The 11627-nt window shown below is 42.0% G+C and overlaps 1 protein-coding gene across 1 annotated transcript; it reads right to left on the bottom strand.

Annotated features, from left to right (window-relative positions):
• Positions 1 to 7541: 7541 nt before the first annotated feature.
• Positions 7542 to 10536, bottom strand: LOC106592452 (GTPase IMAP family member 7-like). Its single transcript, XM_014183800.2, has 3 exons — positions 10177 to 10536; positions 9907 to 9978; positions 7542 to 9030 (listed from the first exon to the last, which is right to left on the bottom strand). The coding sequence occupies exons 1-3, from the start codon at positions 10184 to 10186 to the stop codon at positions 8075 to 8077; spliced, it is 1038 nt and encodes a 345-aa protein (XP_014039275.2). The 5' UTR covers positions 10187 to 10536; the 3' UTR covers positions 7542 to 8074.
• Positions 10537 to 11627: the final 1091 nt, after the last annotated feature.

Raw genomic sequence — 11627 nt, forward strand, 5'->3', positions numbered from 1 at the left:
CTGCTCTCCTCATAGCAGCCTATATATGTTGTGATATCCATTCATTCCTCCTGCTCTCCTCATAGCAGCCTATATATGTTGTGATATCCATTCATTCCTCCTGCTCTCCTCATAGCAGGCTATATATGTTGTGATATCCATTCATTCCTCCTGCTCTCCTCATAGCAGCCTATATATGTTGTGATATCCATTCATTCCTCCTGCTCTCCTCATAGCAGCCTATATATGTTGTGATATCCATTCATTCCTCCTGCTCTCCTCATAGCAGCCTATATATGTTGTGATATCCATTCATTCCTCCTGCTCTCCTCATAGCAGGCTATATATGTTGTGATATCCATTCATTCCTCCTGCTCTCCTCATAGCAGCCTATATATGTTGTGATATCCATTCATTCCTCCTGCTCTCCTCATAGCAGCCTATATATGTTGTGATATCCATTCATTCCTCCTGCTCTCCTCATAGCAGGCTATATATGTTGTGATATCCATTCACTCCTCCTGCTCTCCTCATAGCAGCCTATATATGTTGTGATATCCATTCATTCCTCCTGCTCTCCTCATAGCAGCCTATATATGTTGTGATATCCATTCATTCCTCCTGCTCTCCTCATAGCAGCCTATATATGTTGTGATATCCATTCATTCCTCCTGCTCTCCTCATAGCAGGCTATATATGTTGTGATATCCATTCATTCCTCATGCTGTACACATAGCAGCCTATATATGTTGTGATATCCATTCATTCCTCCTGCTCTCCTCATAGCAGCCTATATATGTTGTGATATCCATTCATTCCTCCTGCTCTCCTCATAGCAGGCTATATATGTTGTGATATCCATTCATTCCTCCTGCTCTCCTCATAGCAGGCTATATATGTTGTGATATCCATTCATTCCTCCTGCTCTCCTCATAGCAGCCTATATATGTTGTGATATCCATTCATTCCTCCTGCTCTCCTCATAGCAGGCTATATATGTTGTGATATCCATTCATTCCTCCTGCTCTCCTCATAGCAGCCTATATATGTTGTGATATCCATTCATTCCTCCTGCTCTCCTCATAGCAGGCTATATATGTTGTGATATCCATTCATTCCTCCTGCTCTCCTCATAGCAGCCTATATATGTTGTGATATCCATTCATTCCTCCTGCTCTCCTCATAGCAGCCTATATATGTTGTGATATCCATTCATTCCTCCTGCTCTCCTCATAGCAGGCTATATATGTTGTGATATCCATTCACTCCTCCTGCTCTCCTCGTAGCAGCCTATATATGTTGTGATATCCATTCATTCCTCCTGCTCTCCTCATAGCAGGCTATATATGTTGTGATATCCATTCATTCCTCCTGCTCTCCTCATAGCAGGCTATATATGTTGTGATATCCATTCATTCCTCCTGCTCTCCTCATAGCAGCCTATATATGTTGTGATATCCATTCATTCCTCCTGCTCTCCTCATAGCAGCCTATATATGTTGTGATATCCATTCATTCCTCCTGCTCTCCTCATAGCAGGCTATATATGTTGTGATATCCATTCATTCCTCCTGCTCTCCTCATAGCAGGCTATATATGTTGTGATATCCATTCATTCCTCCTGCTCTCCTCATAGCAGGCTATATATGTTGTGATATCCATTCATTCCTCCTGCTCTCCTCATAGCAGCCTATATATGTTGTGATATCCATTCATTCCTCCTGCTCTCCTCATAGCAGGCTATATATGTTGTGATATCCATTCATTCCTCCTGCTCTCCTCATAGCAGCCTATATATGTTGTGATATCCATTCATTCCTCCTGCTCTCCTCATAGCAGCCTATATATGTTGTGATATCCATTCATTCCTCCTGCTCTCCTCATAGCAGGCTATATATGTTGTGATATCCATTCATTCCTCCTGCTCTCCTCATAGCAGGCTATATATGTTGTGATATCCATTCATTCCTCCTGCTCTCCTCATAGCAGCCTATATATGTTGTGATATCCATTCATTCCTCCTGCTCTCCTCATAGCAGCCTATATATGTTGTGATATCCATTCATTCCTCCTGCTCTCCTCATAGCAGCCTATATATGTTGTGATATCCATTCATTCCTCCTGCTCTCCTCATAGCAGGCTATATATGTTGTGATATCCATTCATTCCTCCTGCTCTCCTCATAGCAGCCTATATATGTTGTGATATCCATTCATTCCTCCTGCTCTCCTCATAGCAGGCTATATATGTTGTGATATCCATTCATTCCTCCTGCTCTCCTCATAGCAGGCTATATATGTTGTGATATCCATTCATTCCTCCTGCTCTCCTCATAGCAGGCTATATATGTTGTGATATCCATTCATTCCTCCTGCTCTCCTCATAGCAGCCTATATATGTTGTGATATCCATTCATTCCTCCTGCTCTCCTCATAGCAGGCTATATATGTTGTGATATCCATTCATTCCTCCTGCTCTCCTCATAGCAGGCTATATATGTTGTGATATCCATTCATTCCTCCTGCTCTCCTCATAGCAGCCTATATATGTTGTGATATCCATTCATTCCTCCTGCTCTCCTCATAGCAGCCTATATATGTTGTGATATCCATTCATTCCTCCTGCTCTCCTCATAGCAGGCTATATATGTTGTGATATCCATTCATTCCTCCTGCTCTCCTCATAGCAGCCTATATATGTTGTGATATCCATTCATTCCTCCTGCTCTCCTCATAGCAGGCTATATATGTTGTGATATCCATTCATTCCTCCTGCTCTCCTCATAGCAGCCTATATATGTTGTGATATCCATTCATTCCTCCTGCTCTCCTCATAGCAGCCTATATATGTTGTGATATCCATTCATTCCTCCTGCTCTCCTCATAGCAGGCTATATATGTTGTGATATCCATTCATTCCTCCTGCTCTCCTCATAGCAGCCTATATATGTTGTGATATCCATTCATTCCTCCTGCTCTCCTCATAGCAGCCTATATATGTTGTGATATCCATTCATTCCTCCTGCTCTCCTCATAGCAGGCTATATATGTTGTGATATCCATTCATTCCTCCTGCTCTCCTCATAGCAGCCTATATATGTTGTGATATCCATTCATTCCTCCTGCTCTCCTCATAGCAGCCTATATATGTTGTGATATCCATTCATTCCTCCTGCTCTCCTCATAGCAGCCTATATATGTTGTGATATCCATTCATTCCTCCTGCTCTCCTCATAGCAGCCTATATATGTTGTGATATCCATTCATTCCTCCTGCTCTCCTCATAGCAGCCTATATATGTTGTGATATCCATTCATTCCTCCTGCTCTCCTCATAGCAGGCTATATATGTTGTGATATCCATTCATTACTCATGCTCTCCACATAGCAGCCTATATATGTTGTGATATCCATTCATTCCTCCTGCTCTCCTCATAGCAGCCTATATATGTTGTGATATCCATTCATTCCTCCTGCTCTCCTCATAGCAGCCTATATATGTTGTGATATCCATTCATTCCTCCTGCTCTCCTCATAGCAGGCTATATATGTTGTGATATCCATTCATTCCTCCTGCTCTCCTCATAGCAGGCTATATATGTTGTGATATCCATTCATTCCTCCTGCTCTCCTCATAGCAGGCTATATATGTTGTGATATCCATTCATTCCTCCTGCTCTCCTCATAGCAGCCTATATATGTTGTGATATCCATTCATTCCTCCTGCTCTCCTCATAGCAGGCTATATATGTTGTGATATCCATTCATTCCTCCTGCTCTCCTCATAGCAGGCTATATATGTTGTGATATCCATTCATTCCTCCTGCTCTCCTCATAGCAGCCTATATATGTTGTGATATCCATTCATTCCTCCTGCTCTCCTCATAGCAGCCTATATATGTTGTGATATCCATTCATTCCTCCTGCTCTCCTCATAGCAGGCTATATATGTTGTGATATCCATTCATTCCTCCTGCTCTCCTCATAGCAGCCTATATATGTTGTGATATCCATTCATTCCTCCTGCTCTCCTCATAGCAGGCTATATATGTTGTGATATCCATTCATTCCTCCTGCTCTCCTCATAGCAGCCTATATATGTTGTGATATCCATTCATTCATCCTGCTCTCCTCATAGCAGCCTATATATGTTGTGATATCTATTCATTCCTCCTGCTCTCCTCATAGCAGGCTATATATGTTGTGATATCCATTCATTCCTCCTGCTCTCCTCATAGCAGCCTATATATGTTGTGATATCCATTCATTCCTCCTGCTCTCCTCATAGCAGCCTATATATGTTGTGATATCCATTCATTCCTCCTGCTCTCCTCATAGCAGGCTATATATGTTGTGATATCCATTCATTCCTCCTGCTCTCCTCATAGCAGGCTATATATGTTGTGATATCCATTAATTCATCCTGCTCTCCTCATAGCAGGCTATATATGTTGTGATATCCATTAATTCATCCTGCTCTCCTCATAGCAGCCTATATATGTTGTGATATCCATTCATTCCTCCTGCTCTCCTCATAGCAGCCTATATATGTTGTGATATCCATTCATTCCTCCTGCTCTCCTCATAGCAGCCTATATATGTTGTGATATCCATTCATTCCTCCTGCTCTCCTCATAGCAGGCTATATATGTTGTGATATCCATTCATTACTCATGCTGTACACATAGCAGCCTATATATGTTGTGATATCCATTCATTCCTCCTGCTCTCCTCATAGCAGCCTATATATGTTGTGATATCCATTCATTCCTCCTGCTCTCCTCATAGCAGCCTATATATGTTGTGATATCCATTCTTTCCTCCTGCTCTCCTCATAGCAGGCTATATATGTTGTGATATCCATTCATTCCTCCTGCTCTCCTCATAGCAGGCTATATATGTTGTGATATCCATTCATTCCTCCTGCTCTCCTCATAGCAGGCTATATATGTTGTGATATCCATTCATTCCTCCTGCTCTCCTCATAGCAGCCTATATATGTTGTGATATCCATTCATTCCTCCTGCTCTCCTCATAGCAGGCTATATATGTTGTGATATCCATTCATTCCTCCTGCTCTCCTCATAGCAGGCTATATATGTTGTGATATCCATTCATTCCTCCTGCTCTCCTCATAGCAGGCTATATATGTTGTGATATCCATTCATTCCTCCTGCTCTCCTCATAGCAGCCTATATATGTTGTGATATCCATTCATTCCTCCTGCTCTCCTCATAGCAGGCTATATATGTTGTGATATCCATTCATTCCTCCTGCTCTCCTCATAGCAGGCTATATATGTTGTGATATCCATTCATTCCTCCTGCTCTCCTCATAGCAGGCTATATATGTTGTGATATCCATTCATTCCTCCTGCTCTCCTCATAGCAGCCTATATATGTTGTGATATCCATTCATTCCTCCTGCTCTCCTCATAGCAGCTTATATATGTTGTGATATCCATTCATTCCTCCTGCTCTCCTCATAGCAGGCTATATATGTTGTGATATCCATTCATTCCTCCTGCTCTCCTCATAGCAGCCAATATATGTTGTGATATCCATTCATTCCTCCTGCTCTCCTCATAGCAGGCTATATATGTTGTGACATCCATTCATTCCTCCTGCTCTCCTCATAGCAGCCTATATATGTTGTGATATCCATTCATTCATCCTGCTCTCCTCATAGTAGCCTATATATGTTGTGATATCCATTCATTCTTCCTGCTCTCCTCATAGCAGGCTATATATGTTGTGATATCCATTCATTCCTCCTGCTCTCCTCATAGCAGCCTATCTATGTTGTGATATCCATTCATTCCTCCTGCTCTCCTCATAGCAGGCTATATATGTTGTGATATCCATTCATTCCTCCTGCTCTCCTCATAGCAGCCTATATATGTTCTGATATCCATTCATTCATCCTGCTCTCCTCATAGCAGCCTATATATGTTGTGATATCCATTCATTCATCCTGCTCTCCTCATAGCAGGCTATATATGTTGTGATATCCATTCATTCCTCCTGCTCTCCTCATAGCAGCCTATATATGTTGTGATATCCATTCATTCATCCTGCTCTCCTCATAGCAGGCTATATATGTTGTGATATCCATTCATTCCTCCTGCTCTCCTCATAGCAGCCTATATATGTTGTGATATCCATTCATTTATCCTGCTCTCCTCATAGCAGGCTATATATGTTGTGATAACCATTCATTCCTCCTGCTGTCCTCATAGCAGCCTATATATGTTGTGATATCAATTCATTCCTCCTGCTCTCCTCATAGCAGGCTATATATGTTGTGATATCCATTCATTCCTCATGCTGTACACATAGCAGCCTATATATGTTGTGATATCCATTCATTCCTCCTGCTGTCCTCATAGCAGCCTATATATGTTGTGATATCCATTAATTCATCCTGCTCTCCTCATGGCAGGCTATATATGTTGTGATATCCATTCATTCCTCCTGCTCTCCTCATAGCAGGCTATATATGTTGTGATATCAATTCATTCCTCCTGCTCTCCTCATAGCAGGCTATATATGTTGTGATATCCATTCATTCCTCATGCTGTACACATAGCAGCCTATATATGTTGTGATATCCATTCATTCCTCCTGCTGTACTCATAGCATAGTGATATCCGATATCCCCTCTCTCCACTGGGATTCTCTGCCTCAAACCCCTGCCGTCCCTAGGAGGGGTGCGTCACTTGAGTGGGTTGTGTCACTGACGTGATCTTCCTGTCCGGGTTGGCGCCCCCCCTTGGGTTGTGCTGTGGGGGAGATCTTCGTGTGCTATACTCTGCCTTGTCTCAGGATGGTATGTTGGTGGCTGAAGATATCCCTCTAGTGGTGTTGGGGCTGTGCTTTGGCAAAGTGGGTGGGGTTATATCCTGCCTGTTTGGCCCTGTCCGGGGGTATCGTCGGACGGGGCCACAGTGTCTCCCGACCCCTCCTGTCTCAGCCTCCAGTATTTATGCTGCAATAGTTAATCGGGGGCTAGGGTCAGTCTGTTATATCTGGAGTATTTCTCCTGTCTTATCCGGTGTGAATTTAAGTATGCTCTCTCTAATTCTCTCTCTATTTTTCTTTCTTTCTCTCTTTCTTTTTCTTTCTTTCTTTCTTTCTTTCTTTCTTTCTTTCTTTCTTTCTTTCTTTCTTTCTTTCTTTCTTTCTTTCTTTCTTTCGGAGGACCTGAGCCCTAGTACCATACCTCAGGACTACCTGGCCTGATGACTCCTTGCTGTCCCCAGTCCACCTGATCATGCTGCTGCTCCAGTTTGAACTGTTCTGCCTGTGCCTATGGAATCCTGACCTGTTCACTGGAAGTGCTACCTGTCCCAGACCTGCTGTTTTCAACTCTCTAGAGACAGCAGGAGCGGTTGAGATACTCTGAATGATCGGCTATGAAAAGCCAACTGACATTCACTCCTGAGGTGCTGACCTGTTCCACCCTCTACAACCACTGTGATTATTATTTGACCCTGCTGGTCATCTATGAACATTTGAACATCTAAAACATATCAGAGAAATGTAATAAAAACATTAGTCATCAGTCAGACTCTTTACCTCTCTTTTATTAAGTGTTCATAAATGTTATCCCTGAACACATGATTAAATAAATAGATCACTGGACACCCAGAGAAATAATTAAGGGAATAGATTTAAGACAATTTTTATAGCAGTTTCCAAATATAAGGTAACAAGTGTGAAAAAGGCCTATCTATCTATCTATCTATCTATCTATCTATCTATCTATCTATCTATCTATCTATCTATCTATCTATCTATCTATCTATCTATCTATCTATCTATCTATCTATCTATCTATCTATCTATCTATCTATCTATCTATCTATAAAACCATCTATCAATCAATCATTCAATCTATGTTCCTGTTGTTTGGTCTTGTTTGACTGTGTTTACACAGGCAGCCAAATTCTGATCTTTACAGAGGCAGACAAATTCTGATATTTTGCCCAATTATTGACAAGAGATCGGATTGGTCAAAAGACCAATTAGTGGCAAAAGATCAGAATTATGTTGCCTGCGTAAAAACAGCCTTAATGATGTATACAGTATGTGATTGTTATACAGCTACGGAGACAGGTGTTTTAGCTCCACACCTTCCATTCTTTAGGCAGATAGCCGTTATTCCACTGGCTACTCCCAGCACCAGTAAGAGTGGAGCTAGAGCCAGGGCCACTGTGGTATCAGCAGCAGTTGCTATGATCACCCCTACTACTACACACACTACTGTTACTGCTAGAGCAATGTGGAGATTCCTCTTTTTATCTACCTTCTCCCTTTTCTCTTCCTCCTTTTCTTTCTCTATCTCTACCTTTACCTCTTCTTTTAATTTTCTCTCCTCCTCCTCCTTCCTTCTTTTCTCCTCCTCCCTCCTCCTCTCCTCTGCCTCCCTGATCTTCCTCTGAGCCTTCTGGTACATCTCGTTGGTGTAGTGCTCTCCTCCGTTCAGCTCCACCATCTCTTTGATCTTCTCCAGCAGCTCTGGGACCTGAGTGGGGTCATCTTTGGCGTCGTTGTTGAACGAGTGATACCCGCCGCCTAAAGTGATGGAGAGTCTCCTTAGCTCTTTACACATCTTCAGAGAATCTGTGACCTGTTTCCCCTTCAGCTGGTCTTTACAGGTGAACAGTAAGATGGTGTACATGGAGGCATCCTCTCCAAAGTTCTCCTGGATCCACCTCACGGCGTTCCTCTCCTCCTCTGTGAACCTCACCCCCAGCCTGATCACCAGCAGGAAGGCGTGGGGGCCCGGGACGGACATGTTAACACACTCCTCTATTTTCTCTTTCACTTCTTCGTCCAACCTGGCTGTGTCGAAGAGGCCTGGTGTGTCAACCACATGAACCGTCGTCCCGTTGACCTCTCCACTCTGTCTCTCACACTGTCCTGTCACTGACTCAGGGGAAGAGTCGACTTTAAATACATTCTTCCCCAGGATGGTGTTTCCTGTTGCGCTCTTCCCTGCTCCAGTCTTCCCTAGCAACACAATCCTCAGGTCAGCGGTCAAACCAGACCCTGTAGAAACCACACAGATAAAGTCAATGTAGCTCCCAGTAACTATCACAACAACAAAACATTTAAAGTAATTCAACTATCACACTGTAAAATAGAGATAATGTATGTTGATTCATTTAATTCATTCAATTGATTCATTGATTGATTCAATGTTTATTTGAACCATAACCATCCTGCTCAAAGTTACTAGTAGAGTTAGTATTATAAGTTACTAGTAGAGTTAGTATTATAAGTTACTAGTAGAGTCAGTATTATAAGTTACTAGTAGAGTTAGTATTATAAGTTAGTAGTAGAGTTAGAATTATAAGTTACTAGTAGAGTTAGTATTATAAGTTACTAGTAGAGTTAGTATTATAAGTTACTAGTAGAGTTAGAATTATAAGTTACTAGTAGAGTTAGTATTATAAGTTACTAGTAGAGTCAGTATTATACGTTACTAGTAGAGTTAAAATTATAAGTTACTAGTAGAGTTAGTATTATAAGTTACTAGTAGAGTTAGTATTATAAGTTACTAGTAGAGTTAGTATTATAAGTTACTAGTAGAGTTAGTATTATAAGTTACTAGTAGAGTCAGTATTATAAGTTACTAGTAGAGTTAGTATTATAAGTTACTAGTAGAGTTAGTATTATAAGTTACTAGTAGAGTTAGTATAATAAGTTACTAGTAGAGTGAGTATTATAAGTTACTAGTAGAGTTGGAATTATAAGTTACTAGTTGAGTTAGTATTATAAGTTGCCCAGCTCTAATGTGAGGTGTGTCATGATTTGACTAAACCATTAGAGACCATAACATCACAGTCCAAACAGAGTACATACCATCATGATTTGACTAAACCATTAGAGACCATAACCTCACAGTCCAAACAGAGTACATACCATCATGTTTTGTTGAGCCACACCCATCAGACTCAGGCAGCCGTTTCAGCTCCATCTCTCTGAGTGGTTTAGCTGGTAGGATAACATAACAAGTATATTTCAGTTAAATGTAAAACAGTCTTGTATTAGCTGAACTACAGAATCATTGTGATAGCTACACGTGTTCCAGGTTGAATGAACAGTTCAGTCTGCTACATCCTTCTCAAACAGTAAATGTATATGATATTTCATTATATAATATAAGATATTAAACCAAATATTGAGTTTTACCTTCAGCCATGGTTCTGTCCCTCTTTGCCAATATATTGTCAAATGTCACCAGCTCTTTCAGCTCCCCTGCCTGCGTTGAACCAGCTCTTTCAGCTCCCCTGCCTGCGTTGAACCAGCTCTTTCAGCTCCCCTGCCTGCGTTGAACCAGCTCTTTCAGCTCCCCTGCCTGCGTTGAACCAGCTCTTTCAGCTCCCCTGCCTGCGTTGAACCAGCTCTTTCAGCTCCCCTGCCTGCGTTGAACCAGCTCTTTCAGCTCCCCTGCCTGCGTTGAACCAGCGGTCTGAGTACTGAAGTTTTCTCACAAACAAAGAAAGGAATATCCTGTGCATCTGGCAGAATGGAGGGGAGGTTCCTGCTTCCCTGGATTGTCTACAGTTCTGACAAACATGGCCTGTGTCCCAAACGGCACCCTATTCCCTTTATTGTCTGCTACTGTAGAGCAGGGCCCTGGTCAAAAGTAGTGCACTATATAGGAAACAGAGTGCCGTTTGGGATGAACACGTGGACTGTTTCTCGAAACATCCCCTACCCTCTGCATCCCTTAGCCCCAATCCCCCAGGGACTGGAGTAGATCTGAAAGGCTTGGGTAGGTATCAGCAGTATGGTGGAAGTTCGACCTAACCTATCAGAAGGCAAGGTAGAGTCACTACCATGTTGCTTATTCCTGTCCAACTCCTCCATATCTACAGGAAGTATTTAGGCTGTAGTAATGAGGCTAGGGGTTGGTTGTACGGGGCCAGGTTGTAGGGGGCAGGCAGGGGCCAGGCTAGGGGTTGGTTGTAAGGGGCCAGGCTCTAGGGGCCAGGCTAAGGGGCCATGCCAAGGCCAGGCTAGGGGCCAGGCTGTAGGGGGCAGGCAGTGGCCAGGCTAGGGGTTGGTTGAATCTGGACTGGGCCTGGAGACCCAAAAGGGTGGGTAGTGACAATGTAGGCCAAGTTTTGAAGAATGAATAAAAGAATGAAAGAATTAATTCATTTTATTTGACAGATTTTAATATATAGAGAGTTGATTCAGCCATGTACAACAAATCATATAGGTGTAGGATCTTAATTTAATCATTGTTTTGTTGCTGAGAATTTTCCTGCTATGTGATTAACATAAATTAACTGAAAACCCACACTAACACATGGTTATATTAACACAACTGCACAGTACTACAGTACTTTTGTCCAGCTAATAGCCTAACCACCGATCAAGCAACATTATGGACAAAACTTTTAAATCCTGTTGCCGCAGTGTTATTTTGCTACAACAATATTGGTCAAATTAAGATTTTACATCTGTACATAAAAAAATGATGATTGAAACTTCTCTGACTTTCTGGTGTAGGTGTTGCTGAAACTGTAAGGGAAGTAGCTATACATGTTATTCTACAACTCTCTCTCTCTCTCTCTCTCTCTCTCTCTCTCTCTCTCTCTCTCTCTCTCTCTCTCTCTCCCAGCCTCACACAA

This window comes from Salmo salar, chromosome ssa02 (genome assembly GCF_905237065.1).
Source record: "Salmo salar chromosome ssa02, Ssal_v3.1, whole genome shotgun sequence".
In the NCBI taxonomy this organism is placed as follows: Eukaryota; Metazoa; Chordata; class Actinopteri; order Salmoniformes; family Salmonidae; genus Salmo; species Salmo salar.

Bases quoted from the DNA above. Each gene is read 5' to 3' on its own strand.
- LOC106592452 (XM_014183800.2), bottom strand. The intron at 9,031-9,906 runs GTATGTACTCTG...TGGTTTCTACAG, and splicing joins TGGCTCAACAAAACATGATG to GGTCTGGTTTGACCGCTGAC.